General features: G+C 44.6%; 1 protein-coding gene across 4 annotated transcripts in view; it reads left to right on the top strand.

The window, feature by feature from the left end:
- Window positions 1–14,611, top strand: part of LOC144772459 (uncharacterized) — a 138,943-nt gene that overhangs the window by 104,352 nt on the left and 19,980 nt on the right. For all 4 annotated transcript variants that reach the window (XM_078656796.1, XM_078656798.1, XM_078656799.1 and 1 more), the window contains one exon: window positions 5,384–5,419. In XM_078656796.1, coding sequence (XP_078512922.1) covers window positions 5,384–5,419 — 36 coding nt within the window. The remainder of the gene's footprint in view (window positions 1–5,383; window positions 5,420–14,611) is intronic.

The following is a 14,611-nucleotide window of genomic DNA, read 5'->3' as shown; positions in this document are numbered from 1 at the left end:
GGCGTCCTGTCTTACTCTTTCAAGAAAGGCTTCTTTTGGGCAACCTCCTGGAACCCTTTCTGGGCACAACGTCGGTTTCTTGGGCGGTGTATTCCCACCGTGACCTGGTATCTGCTTTTATTTCTTGAGCCCCTGGGTGATTGGTTAATATAAAACCAGTAGTAGCAACCAAATTTTCCTCGGGGTTACAGCCTTGAGAGATTTTTAAAAAATGCAAATTCTTGTGGTTTGTGAATATCATGACAGTAAGAGCAGCTTCTAAAAAGTAATGTTGAAATTCTTGAAAACCCAACCTGATGGTGAGTAACTCTCGCTCAACAATCGTGTCATTTGTTTCTGCAGCTACCAGATTTTTAGATAAATTAGCTATGGGATGCATATGTCCTGTAGAATTATTTTGCTGCCAAAGAACCTCATCCCAACCTCTACTTGAAAGGCATCTGTTTTGATGTAAAAAACAATGCATAACATCAGTGTATCTAAGCACAGGGACTGATGTGAACGTGTCACTAAGCAAGGCGAAGGCTTGATCAGCTATCTCGGACCAGTGGAAAGGTACTTTCCGGTTCAAAAACCTGGTAATGGGTATAATAGTTTCAAAATAATGGGTAATGAATCGCCTATAAAAAGTTGCAAACTCAGGAAGCCCTGTTTGCCTTTAATTTTAGTAGGTACTCACCAACCTAAAATTGCAGCTACCTTTTTCTTATCCAAAGTTATGCCTCCCAGGGAGAGAAAATAACCCCAGATATGTACTATAGTGGTGTGGAAGGTATTTCAAATTTAGCAAACAGATTGTTTTCAAATAGACTTTGGAGAACTGCGAGTGGTCAGTCAGATTCTGTGAGTAAATTAGGATGTCATCAATGCACAAATGGTACATGTACGAAAATTATTTTAGGAACGTGTTAACAAAGAACTGGAATGCCACTGGGGTTTTACAGAGTCCGAAAGGCATTACTATGTATTCAAACACACTGAACTGGGGGGCATATTACCAACAACTAGCGATAATTTTTGTCTCTAACTTGTTTAGAGACAAAAATTATCGCCGCACATCGGCGATTTTTATCGCAGATAAACCTTGCTATTAGCAAGGTTTATCGCAAATGCGATAAAAAACGGCCGCAATGCATGAATATCGCTGAAAAGTCAGCGATATTCATGCATTATCGAGCAAATGCTCTTAGCCATGTTATCCACCTCCCATTGGATAACATGGTGAAGAACTGCTCAGGGCAGGTGTTAGCTTTTGGAGATATTCGCGCTTAGCGCGAATATCTCCAAAAGTTGGTAATAGGAGATAGCGATGTTAGCGACTGTTTCCAGTCGCTAACATCTTGGCACGCCCACTTTGCATGTCATTAGTGATAAATATCACTGACATGCAAAGCGGGGCCCAAGAGGGTCGCTATCTCCTATTAGCTGTCACTAACTGGTGTTAGCGACAGCTAGGTAATAGGGAGATAATTTTATCTCCGCTTTCTTGGCTTTTAAAGCCAAAAAAGCGGAGATAAACCCCCTTGATAATATGCCCCTTAGTTTGGAAGGCAGTCTTCCATTCATTGCCTTCTTTAAATCTGATTTGGTGGTAAGCCCCTCGCAAGTCAAATTTGGTGTAAATGCTTAAATTCCACACCTGATCAAATAGAACCAGGATCAAGGGTAGAGGATAGCATTTTTTTATCATGACTTTGCTAAGCACACTGTAATGAATACACACGCAATTCGTCATTCTTTTTAAGGGACACAGAACAATGTTGAGGATACAGGTCAGGAAGAATGGTGAGTAAAACGAATGTCTAGTAACTCATCTAGATAATTCATTAGATGATGAGTTTCTGTATCGGACCGAGCGTAAATTCTACTACAGGGTGACTGTCCACCACAGGAACTAGATCGATTCTAGAGTCAAACTCCTTACGGGCAGGTAACTGAATGACCTTATTTTGTCAAACACATCCTGGAATTCTTGATATTCGATAGGTAGGTCCGGGAGGGTTCCGTGGTCAATAACTTCACAGGTCAAATGAGATATTAGGGTGTGTGTGGTTTTAAAGAACATGGATCGACAATGCTGCAAATTCAAAGTCACAAGATGCAAAGCCCAATCAATATGAGGGTGGTGGGTCTGAAAACAAGGCTCCCCCAATATTACCATGAAGGTGGGAGTGTCTATAAGGTCAAAAGTCAGGGTCTTGGTGTGACCGTTTTCACAAACCAAAGGAAAAGGTAGAGCTTGATATTGGATTTTATCTGATGAGAGCTCTGAGCTGTCGACTGCTCACACAGGTTCAAGTTTGTCTTTTTTTATTCAAGGGATTTTTAAGGAGATTGCAAGAGTGAGATCTAAGAAATTGCCAGTAGCTCTTTCATTCATCTAGGAACATAAACAACACCTTTCGTTGTTGAGGTCAAATGATTACTGTGACCAGGCTGGTTATATGACATAGAATACTTCCTATGGTGTTGGCCAAGTATTGGGAGGTCTTTTCCAAAACTCTGCTCGACAAGACAACCTCTTCAGTGCTGATCTTTCTAGTTTTCTGGAATCTGTTCATTGTCAACTCCTACTGTCTTTCACACGGTTTTAGGCTCTGTTAAGCAGACCCGGGCAAAGTATCCAGCTTTGCTGCAATAGAGACATGAATGTAACTTTTTCCTTCACTCTTTTCCCTCACTTTAAAGGGACTTCGAACCCCTCCTATCTGCATAGGTTCTTGGGTGACAGGGACAAAAATGTCCACTTCTTTCCTGTCTGTCTTTACTACAAGGAATTTAGTCTCACCTCTAGGTAGTTCGTCTTTTCTCTCATTTAGTCAGTGATCTAATTTGACAACCTGGTCTACAAACTTAGAGCAATTTATTGTGGTGGTTCGACAATATGATCTAGGGACTCCTTTAAATTGTCCCTCAGCCCCCTATAGAAGAGAGAAGTCCTTTTCTTCCTCTGGACACTGGGTCTCAGGAGCAGTCTACAGTCAGCATGTGCCCTGGTCCACCTCCTCATCTACCTCTGTTGGCCCTCAGCCAGCTCCAGGATCTGTGTTCTTCCAGGCCCCCTCTCCTCTGCTGCATTCTTATTCCTCTTCCTCCCTATATGTCACGCTCTTTTCCAGCTTCTTCTTGCTCTCTTTCCCATACGTTTTGCCGCTCCTGCTGGCTTTTACTCCCTTTTTGCTGCTGCTCCCTACCTGTTTCCCGACCGTTTTTCCTATTCTCCCATTCAGTATTTTCCCTACTGCTTCATTCACGCTGTGTTCCTGAATCCTTTTTGCTCTATTTTGCTTTTTTCTGCCCTCTTTGGGACATTATAGTCTGCTTTTCCCCTTTTTTTCCCTTGCCCCGCCCCTTTCTTCCACCTACTCCTCTCCGTCCTGCCTTTTTGCGAGCCCCGCCCATTGCCTCCTAGTGCCCCTCCCAGATCCTTCTTAATGGCAGCTGCAGCGCGGCCGTGCAGCGTGCATATCGCTGGCACGCCGAAGGTGAGCCAATGGCAAGCCTGTCTGCACCTGTGTAGCAACCACAGCACTGAGACAGCCCTGATCATGGCCACAGATGCCCAGCCTTCCTGCAATGGAGGCATAGTTTTAACTTCTGTCTTCGCTCTTTTCCTTCACTTGATAAGGGACCTCAAGCCCCTCCTATCTGCATTGGTTCTATGGTATCAGGGATCATTCTGTCCACTTCTTACCTGTCTGCCTTTACTACAAGGAATTTGGTCTCACCTCAGGGTTGTTTGCCTATTTTCTCATTTAGTCAGTGATCTAATTTGAGAAGCTTGGGCTGCATTAAGGAAGTGTCCCGGAGGCGCAAAAGGCATTTGCGCCCGCTTTGCTTGCCCCCGGGGGCACTTTGTTATTACAGAAGGGGCAGCAGACACTAGTGCGTCCCACTCTGTAATACCGATTGCACTGATGCACATAAAGCGCTAGTGCTATCTTCAGAGACTGCTCCTTCATTTGTATGGAGGCGTGGTCCTTTGCAAATTAAAAAAATCTCTTTGCCTCTACGCCCATGCATTATTACAGACGTGGGCATAGAGGCAAAGAGGCTGTCAGTGCGCTCCTTGATGGCAGCCCTCTTGAGGGGTTAATGGGGTCCTGTGGACCCTCAGACAGCCCCCTGCAGGTGCGTGTTGTCACTCACTGTAACCACCTGTAAGGAGATCTATAATCCCCATTCAAAGTGCACGAGGTTTGCCGCCTGCACTCGGAAAACACAGAGCAGTTCAAAGCAGCTGCTCGGTTTTTCACAGGAATTATCTCCCTACACTGTAGCGCGAGTTTGTGGCTGCCCTAGGGGCAGCACGTTCACGCTGGTACAGCACATTGTCATTGTTTATGCTGTGCGCACCTTTTAAAAGGTGCGCCTGGCTCAAACAATGTAAATCTGCCATTTGTATAATACGGCCCATGGTCTATAAATTCGGACCAATTATTTGGAGGGGTCGACAATATGAGCTAGGGAGTCATTCAAAACGTCCCTCGGCATCCTATAGAAGTGTGTAATTCTTTTTTACTCCAGCCACTGGGTGTCAGCAACCAGTCTACAATCTGCATGCGCCCCGGTCCAGCTCTCCAGATTCTTCTGTGGGCCCTTGGCCAGCGTCAGGGTCTGGGTTCTTCCAGGCCCCTTTACTCTGATGCATTCTTCTTCCTCTTCCTGCTTCTGTACCACTCGCTTCTCATGCCTTTTCCTGCTCTCTTTTCTGCCCTTTTTGCAGCTCCTGCTCTTTCCCCTGCACATTTTGCTTCTTCTCCCACCCGTTTCCCGTCCATTTTTCTTACTCTCCATTTCAGTCTTTTCCATAGTGCGTCATTCGCAACTTGTTCATTCATTCTTTTGTGCTCTTTTTACTTTTTTCTTCACTCTTTGGGCCCTTTTAATCCGCTTTTGCCCCTTTTTACCCTTTCCCCACCCCTTTCTCCCACTTCCTCCCACCTCTTCCTCTCATTCGAGCCTATTTGCCTATTACCTCCTAGTGACACTCCCACCTCCCAGGACCTACTTAGTGGAGGCTGCAGTGCAGCCGCGAAGTGTGCACACCACTGACACGCCAATAGTGCGCCAACGGCAAGCCAGTCTGCACCACATCACTAAGACGGCCCTTATTGCAGCCACAGATTACACCCGGGCCCTCCTTAACAAAGGAGAGACAGCTGCCCTTATCCTCCTTGATTTCTCATAAGCCATCAACACCATCTCCAACAACATGCTCATTGCCAGACTGCATGACAAGAGTTAGTCCCATGTTTTTAATTCTTGGGACAATAACATAGCTAGTCTACTAATCTTAGTCTTTGTTTAATTTTCAGTTCGCTCAGTACAGAATCCTTAAAAGAACATGTTAACACTGCTCTTTCTCCCTTTCCTTTCATAGGAAGAACTCACAAAGGGAAAGGTGGCAAACATTCAGGTAAGACGCTTGTGGGGACTTCAAGTGGAGTATCAGGCTTCCAGGCTGTAGGTCTTTGGGCAGGAATGCAGATAGATTTTCAAGCAAGGACGAGAGGAGAGAACCACTGTCTCCAAAAGGAATGAAGTAATTAAGGGCATCGCCGTTTGGGAGTAGTATTTATACCGTGCTCAAGGAAGATAGCTACCACTACTGTGTAATGCCCAAAATCTCTAGATTTTTTGGGTATCACCGATTTTTCATAAGGAGAGTGTGCCAGACAATCAGTAGGCAAAAAGTGCCCAGGGAACAAATGTGGACTTAACGGGGGCTTGGAACAACTGGGACAAAGGACAAAAGTCCCTGGGAGATAGTGTATGACAGCACAAAGGGTCTTCGGATTAAAAGACCCTGGGAAATGATTTATTGGAACCCAAGGGTCATTGAAAGGAATAGCCCTGGGGGGATGGCAATATGAGTGACAGAACAAAATTCCAGAGCACAAATCACAAAAGAGGGAGTGAGAGAATTAAGGGCCAGATGTAGGTAAATTTTATTTTCCGACCTCTTAAATACCGAGTCATACCGACTCGGTATTTCAGAGGTCGGAAAATAAAAATACCGAGATGTAGGTAATTGCAGATGTGCAATTACCGAATCGGAAACAGTCGGTAATTTCCGATGCGGTAAATACCGACCAGTTAAGGCCCATGCATTCCTATGGGCTTTGAAGCCCATAGGATTGATTGGGCATTTACCGGTCGGTATTTACCGCATCGGAAAATACCGACTGTCACAAGGGTGCAGGGGGTGTCACTTTGACACCCTCTGGCACCCCCAAAAGAGGCTCGGGTGCCATGTGGCAGGCATACCTGCCCTAAGGGCAGGTCTGCCTGTCATATGGCATAGGTGTGCATGCACACATGTGCATGCACACCAGAATCGGTATTTTACCATCAAGTATTATTTGATGGTAAAATACCGATTTTGTACTGCTTGTGGGACTCAGAAGAGTCCCACCTACATACCAATTTACCGGAATCCGTAATGTTACCGACTCGGTATTTTACATACTCGGTAAATTTACCTATCGGTAAATTTACCGAGTCTGTAAATTACAGGGACCTACATGTCAAATTGCTTTTACCGGGTGGTAACGGCCGAATTCGGCCGTTACCAGCCGGTAAAAGCCTACCTACATCTGGCCCTAAGATCCTTGACTGCCCTCCGCCCCCAAAAAGAGGGACCTGTCAGGCGGACTTGGTGGGATAGTAGGCCTGGAAGCATCACAAAAGGTGTAGCATGCAGACATTGGCAGTGGGTTCCCATGAACAATCGTCTGGCGCATACCCTTTCCAACCCACCAAATAAAATAGACGACCCAAGACTCTCTTAGCATACATGGATGCCATGGACCTCAAACTTCACGTTACCCTCTACTCATATCGGAGGGGAGGGGCACTTAAGACAAGTTTGAGCCCGATAAGGTAGAAGCAAAGGAGCATGAAACACTGGTTGTATTGCCAAATCTTCCACCATTTGGCGCTTCATTGCCACCGGGATGATGACCCTGAAGATAGACAAAGGACCCTGATACCTGGGCTGTAGCTTGCAGCCATGCAGGCTTCATGGTGGTGAGCCATACCATATTTCCTTCTTTGTAGCCAGCCTGCTGTTTTTGATAATTCTTGGTCTACATCTCCATGTGTTCCTTCAACTCTTGTAACTGTTTTTTAATGTATTTTTGGACTTGATATTGCGCCCCTTGATGGCAGCCCTCTTGAGGGGTTAATGGGATCCTGTGGACCCTCAGACAGCCCCCTGCAGGTGGGTGTCGTCACTCACTGTAACCATCTGTAAGGAGATCTATAATCCCCCTTCAAAGGGCAGGAGGTTTGCCGCCTGCACTGTGAATACACAGAGCAGTTCAAAGCAGATGCCCAGCCTTCCTGCAATGGTGGCATAATTTTAACTTCTGTCTTCGCTCTTTTCCTTCACTTGATAAGGGACCTCAAGCTCCTCCTATCTGCATTGGTTCTATGGTATCAGGGATCATACTGTCCACTTCTTTCCTGTCTGCCTTTACTACAAGGAATTTGGTCTCACCTCAGGGTTGTTTGCCTATTTTCTCATTTAGTGAGTGATCTAATTTGAGAAGCTTGGGCTGCATTAAGGAAGTGTCCCGGAGGCGCAAAAGGCATTTGCGCCCGCTTTGCTTGCCCCCGGGGGCACTTTGTTATTACAGAAGGGGCAGCAGACACCAGTGCGTCCCACTCTGTAATACCGATTGCACTGATGCACATAAAGCGCTAGAGATTAGAGATCATGATAGTCCTGAATAGATGGAATGTTGCTTGGGATTCGTTGTGGATCTGTAGGTAGAACCTGTGTATGCTTTCCTGCTACACAGTGAAATAGGAAAGCACCAGTTCCACAAGACTGAGAGCTAGTGTATACAAATTATTGACTAAAAAACAACAAATAATCTGTTTCAATGACTGATTTACTTGCTCTGGCTGCTCATCACTTTGTGGGTGACAGGCTACCAAGAGTCGAGTATCAATGTCCACCAAGGTGCACAAGCTCTGCCAGAATTCTGAGATAAATTGTGCCCTCCTATCAGAAATTATAACAGAATGGAGATCATGAAGCAGCGTGACAAGCTGAAGGAAAAGAGAGGACATGCACAGCATCAGGGTTCATAAGCACCGGGGCTGATATGAACTTGTTGTTAAGCAAGGCAAAGGTTTAATTCGCTTTTTCAGACCAGAGGAAAGGTACTTTCCTGTTAAAAAATCTGGTAATGGCTGTATTAATTTCAGAAAATGGGTAATGAATCGCCTGTAAAAAACTACTAACCCCAGGAAGCCTTGTAGGTCCTTAATTTTAGTAGGTGCTCACCAATCCAAAATTTGAGCTACCTTTTCTTTATCCATAGTATGCCTTGTGGGGAGAGAAAATACCCCAGAAATTCTACTATAGAGGTGTGGAAGGCACACTTTTCAAATTAGAAAACAGATTGTTTTCAAAGAGACTTTGTAGAACTGCCCAGCGGGAGTTACAAGGGCAGTCAGATTCTGGGAATAAATGAGGATGTCATCATTGTACAAATGACACATATGTGCAATAAGTCTCTTAGGAATTCGTTGACAGAGAACAGGAACGCCGCTGGGGATTTACAAAGTTCGAACCGCATTACTAATATATTCAAACAGGCTGAACTTAGTTAGGGAGAGTGTCTTCCATTCATTACCTTCTTTAACTCTGATGATGTGATAAGCCCCTCACAAGTCCAATTTGGTGTAAATGGTTCAATTCCAGACCTGATCAAATAGAACCAGGATCAAGGGTAGAGGGTAGCAATTTTTTATTGTGACTTTGCTAAGCGCCCTGTAATCAATACTCACACAATTTGTCATTCTTTTTAAAGGACAAATAACAATTTATTTTGAAAGTTTCATAGAGCGCGAACAAGACCCTTGCGGATATCAGAGCGCTTTACAATAAGTAAGGTTAATTATACAAAAAATAAATGCAAGTTAAACACGTATACATAACATCTTGTAAAAGTAAAGCAGTAGGGTACAACACAGAACAATCCAGTTGAAACGGGTATAGGATAGATATAATGTCTAGGTTGTCTAGTTGGACCCTTGTCATAGTAAGGATTAGTAGCGAGGGTACGTTTGGTCTCGAAATTTCTTTAGTCTATGCTCAGGTGAATTTTGCCATGGGACTCGATTTGACTTCCTTTTTGAAAGATGCAGTAGAAGAGTTCAGTCTGGTTTCTGGGGGTAGTGCATTCCATATCCTGGGCGCCATCCCTGAGAAGGTTTGTTTATATGTTTTCTTCTTGTTGAATCTTTATGGTTCCAACAGTAGGTTTTCCGCACTTCTTGAAGATTGGGTCCCACCAGAGAGCATCAGTTTCTGTGCCAGATAGCTGGGCGCATTGTAATGCATGGCTTTATGCGTCACACATGCTATTTTCAAATGAATTCTGGCTTCCAGTGGTAGCCAATTCAAGGATTTTAAGTCTGGGGAGATGTGGGAACTTCTTTTCGAACCTGCAGCATTTATTGTTGCCCTTAGAGGTGCTGTTGTAGCTTTTAGAAGGCCATTCAGATAGACACTTCATACTCCACTCGAGGGATAACTAGAGCTTGTACTTCCAAGTTGAAGTCATTGACTGGCAGGAAGGGTTTTAACGTCCTCAGTGTGTTTATCTGGACGTTTGCTCCCTTTGTTGCGTTGCTAATGTGTTTTTGCATAGTGAGATTACTGTCAAGAGTTATTCCCGGTGATTTCGCAGAGTCCACAATGGTTGGTTGAACATTGAGTACCGTTAGATGTTTGATCCAGTCTTGCATTATGGGGACTTTGGCGGGCGGAACTATTAGGAGGAATTAGTTTTTTAGGGCGTTCAATTTGAGATGGTTTTCTGCCAGCCAAATCTGGGTATTCCTAAGCATTGTGTTTAGCAATTTAATGTCTTCTAGGGTGTGGATCTTAAGGTATAGTTTTGGGTCTTCAGCGTACATGTGATATTGCACGTTAGACGCGTGTAGCATTTCGGTGAGTGGTTCCATGAAAAGATTAAACTGTGCCTGGATAGTGACGACTCTTGCGGGACTCCCAACGTTACTGGGACGGGGTTTGGACAGGGTAATGTTGACCTTGAATTTTGGAGTCCGGTTTTGGAGAAATGAGGTAAACCAGTTTAGCACTGACCCTGATAGACCCATTCTATGTTTCAGAAGATCTATCAAGTTCTCATGTTTGACCGTATCAAAGGCTGATAAGAGGTCTAGCAGGATAAGTAGGCATGTTCCGTTCTGATCAAGGATTTGTAGCTCGTCGTCAATTATGTGTGTCATGGCTGATTCAGTGCTGTGACCTGTTCTGAAGCCTGATTGGTGTTTGTTAAGAAGGTCAAAGTGATCGATATGCCTTGTCAGTTGATGGTGTCCACATTTTTCCAATAGTTTGGCCACGGTATGTGTTAGACCTGGCATCATTGGCTTGAGTCTCCCTTTGTATTGTATTGTATTTTTTATTTTTGTATAGCGCATAACTCACCGTTCGGTCCCTTCCATTTTGAAGGATTGCCTCCTCTGTTTTGATATGCTTTTGCTGGTTTTATGCTTTGGGCGCTGTGCCACTGCTAATCAGTGTCACAGTGCAAGTGCTCCCTAAGTTAAATGAATGTACTAATTGGTGATTCCATGATTGGGTTATTTGATTTACCTGTCAGCCCCTAGTACAGTGCACCATGTGTGCCCAGGGCTTGTAAATCAAATGCTGCTGGCGGGCTTGCAGCACTGTGTGTGCCACCCACAGAAGCAGCTTGTAAAGTGTGTCTCAGGCCTGCCATTGCAAGGCCTATGGGCAGTCTAGCACTGCCATGTCGACTTGGCTAAGTGCGCCCACTTGCCAGTCCCTAAACCTTCCCTTTGCTTCATGTTAGACACCCCTATGGGAGGCCCAAGGGCAGGGTGCATTGTAAGTATAAGGTAGGACATGCTCTGGTGTGTGTAGCATGTCCTAATAGTGAATTAAAGTCATTTTCACGTTTCACTGTTGAAGGCTACCTGTTCTCCATAGGCTAAAATGGGCAGTTAGATTATTACATTCTTATAATCCTAACTGATTCAGGGAACATGGTAGACATTCGTATTTAGTATGCCTCAACTCAGAATGATAAAATACATCTTTTAGTAAAGTTGGTTTTAATATTCTGTGTTTGAAAATACCACTTTGAGAAAGTAGGTATTTTCTTGCCTAACTGTCCAGGCTTGCCTCTGCTAGATTGTGTATTCCTTGTCTGGGTTTGTGAGTGACAGGGCTGTGGGAGCACGGTGGTGAATAGAGAGATCTGCATCTAGATGGGAGGGAAGAGTAGTACCCTGGGACCTGAATAGGGCTGGGTCTTCCCTCGACAATGCTGGCTCCACCTCCTGTGGCTTGTCTGATGTCTCTGCCCTGCATTTTGAAAGGAGAGAAGGAATCTTGTCAGCAAAGTGCTCCAGAGCTGTATCTTCCCTCCTCTGTGCTGGCTCCACCTCCTATGGGGCGGCTGATGTCTCAGCCCTGCACAGTGAGTCCTGTAAACAAAGTGCTTAGGAACTGGTTTGGACTAGGCAGAGGCCTCTCTGCCTTCAGAGAACAAAGGATTTTGAGGTATAAATATTGGGACCCTGATCCCAAGACATTAGATCACTTCTGGAACAAGAAACCTTTTGCCAAGGAGAAGAACCAAGGAGTTTTTTATTGTCCCTCTGCCAGTGTGCTGTTTGCTGGGTTGGCCTGCATTGGTCTCTTCATTGCCAAGGAAAGGAGAAAGAACTTTTTAAGGACTTTCATCATTTACAGAATATTCTCCAAGGGCGTGAACTGTGCTTGCCTTCTGCTGAAGTCTCAGGGACAAAAGACTGCATCTCCAGCTCTCCTCTGAATTTCCTTGCAGGGAATTCTCAACTCCAGACATTTGTGTGTCACTGGGAGCTGGAAGCGCGACGCATTGAGAGGAAGCGTGTCGGCGCCGCAGCCGAGATCGCCGCATCGCCGGAGAAGCGAGCCTTCGCCACTTCTCCCTGGAAGCGTGTGTTCATCGAAGCTGCCTGCTGTCGCATCCCCGGAGAAGCTTCACGCCATGGAGAGAGTCGCCATCGCATCACTGGAGAAGCGTGTTGCAGGGCCTGTCGCGGCTCTAAACTACAGAGTCGTCGCAAGGCTGCCAGGGCGTCTACGTATCGTTATCGCATCGCTGCATCAAGGGTGCCATCTTCTTGCATCACAACTGGATCATCGCATCGCATCAAGGCGCCATCTTGCGCACCGCAACTGGCCCACAGGCCGAGAATCTATGCATGACCTCCGCACCGGTAAGGATCACGACGCATCTCCTACTCTGCGCAAGCATTGAGGCATGACGCATCATCTCCCCCGGATCACAGAACCAACACATCTCCCCTTTTGTGAGCCTTTTCTTTACTTTGCGTTAAGCATCCAGGTACTTTGTTGAGACCTTTGTCGCATTTATCATCAACTTGTACTAAGCAACATTTTATCATCGCTAAGCAATCTTAAGTGTAGTATTGTGGATTTTTGTGGTTTGTGGTCTTGTGTTAAGTCTATATAAAGAATACTTATTTTTATAAAACCTGATTTGTGTCCATCTGTAGTGTTTGCACTGTATTACTGTATATATTCACAAATGCTTAACACACTGCCTCTGAGATAAGCCTGTTTGCTCGTGCCAAGCTACCAAGGGAGTGAGCAGGGGTTATTAAGGAGTGTAATACCCTTATCCTGACTTAGAAGTAGGGGTCCCTATTTGGACAAATGTGAATACCATTGCCAACTAGAGACCCCCAGATCTAACAATTGGAATATTGGAAACAGGGCAATAGTTGTTTAGGTTCGTAGGGTCAGCCGTGGGTTTCTTTAGAAAGGGTGATACCTGTACAACTTTGAGGGTGTCCGGGATGTAACCTTGTTAAAGAGAACTGTTAATGATCTTGGTACAGAGAGGCAGAAGCAGTGGAGTTAAGTCTTTAACAGCGTTTGCCGGGAGGGAATCTTGCATATAGCTTCTTCAGTGTAAATAGCAAAGGATGACCAAGCTGCATCATTGTTTAGGTCAAACTTTGAAGGGATTTGGTGTGGCACAATTGGGAGTGCTGGTGAGGTTTTCGTATGAGGACCCGAGTGTAAGATTAGGACATTGAGGAGATCCTTCTTGATGTTATCAGACTTCTGATTAAAGAAGGCAGGAAATTCTTCACAGTTGGGTTGCAGGCGGGCTATGTCTTGTAGACGTTGAGGTGCATCCTTGGATTGGGTTTTGATTAATTCAAAAAGTTTTTGGGGACAATTTCTTGCTTGGTCTAGTTGGTGGCTGAAGAAGTCTGCTTTAGTGCGCTTGACCTTTCTATAATATGCATTTCTCTTTTTCCATATTATCTTGGGTGATTGGCAAGTAGGAATGATCTCCAATTGTGTTCAGAAGTTCTGAGAGACCGTCTATCCTTGTTGAGTAGACCATTGTACCAGGGCTTAGAGACTTTTGTGGAGACTGTCTTTAGTTGAAGGGGGGCTACCTTGTTTATTATCGAGGTCATGGAATTGAGGTAGTGGTTGGTGAGATCATGGAATTCGGAAGAACCTGCAGGGGGCAAAAGTAGGTTGTAGCTGGAAGAAGGTAATATGTTAGGGTTGAGTTTTTTCATGTCTCTTTTCCATACTTGTTGTCTTGTGGATTGAACCGAGTTAAGTTTCACTGTTTCCTTGATAAAGAAGGTGATAATATGATGGTCTGACCAGTCACAGGGTTGGATTGACTTACGCTGAATGGAATCACTTTTGGAGATTACTAAATCCAGGATTGAGCCTTTATTATGTGTAGGGCTGTTGCAAATGTGGGTGAGGTCTTGAGCATCAAGGACATTTTTGAGACTATTGACCACTGAATCGTTGTGGTTGCTCCAATGGAGATTGAAGTCGCCAAGGAATATTTGGGATACAGTTGAGGATACAGGTATGCAAGAGTGGTGTGTGAAACGAATGTCTAGTAACTCATCTACATAGTTCTTTAGATGTGGAGTTTCTGAATCAGACAGAGCGTAAATTCTACTCCTTGGTGGAACAGCTCCAGAAATTAGATTGATTCTATCTATAGTCAAACTCCCTATGGACCTTATTTTGTCAAACAAACATGGAATTCTTCAAATTCAGTGGGTAGGTCCGGGATAATTCCCTGGTCAATAACTTCACAGGTCAAAGGAGATATAAGGTCGTGAGCGGTTTTATAGAACATAGAACGACAATGTTGCAAACCCAAAGTCACAAGACATAGAGCTCAATCAACATAAGCGTAGTGGGTCTACAAATAAGGCACCCCCAACATTGCCATGAAGGTAGGAGTGTCTATAAGGTCAAAAGTCAGGTCTTGGTGTGACCATTTTCACAAACCAAAGGAAAAGATAGAATAGAGTTTGATATTGGATTATATCTGATGAGAGCTCTGAGCTGTTGACTGTTCACACAGGTTCAAGTTCGTCTTCTTTAATTCAAGGGATTTTTAAGGCGGTTTGTAAGAGTGAGATCTAAGAAATTGTCAGTAGCTCTTTCACTCATCTAGTAACATAAGCAATACCTTTCTTTGTTGAGGTCAAATGATTACTGTAACAAAGGCTGGTTACCTGACATAGA

The sequence above is a fragment of the Lissotriton helveticus genome, chromosome 8 (genome assembly GCF_964261635.1).
Source record: "Lissotriton helveticus chromosome 8, aLisHel1.1, whole genome shotgun sequence".
Lineage (NCBI taxonomy): Eukaryota > Metazoa > Chordata > Amphibia > Caudata > Salamandridae > Lissotriton > Lissotriton helveticus.
This window is presented reverse-complemented; position numbering and strand designations above follow the sequence as displayed.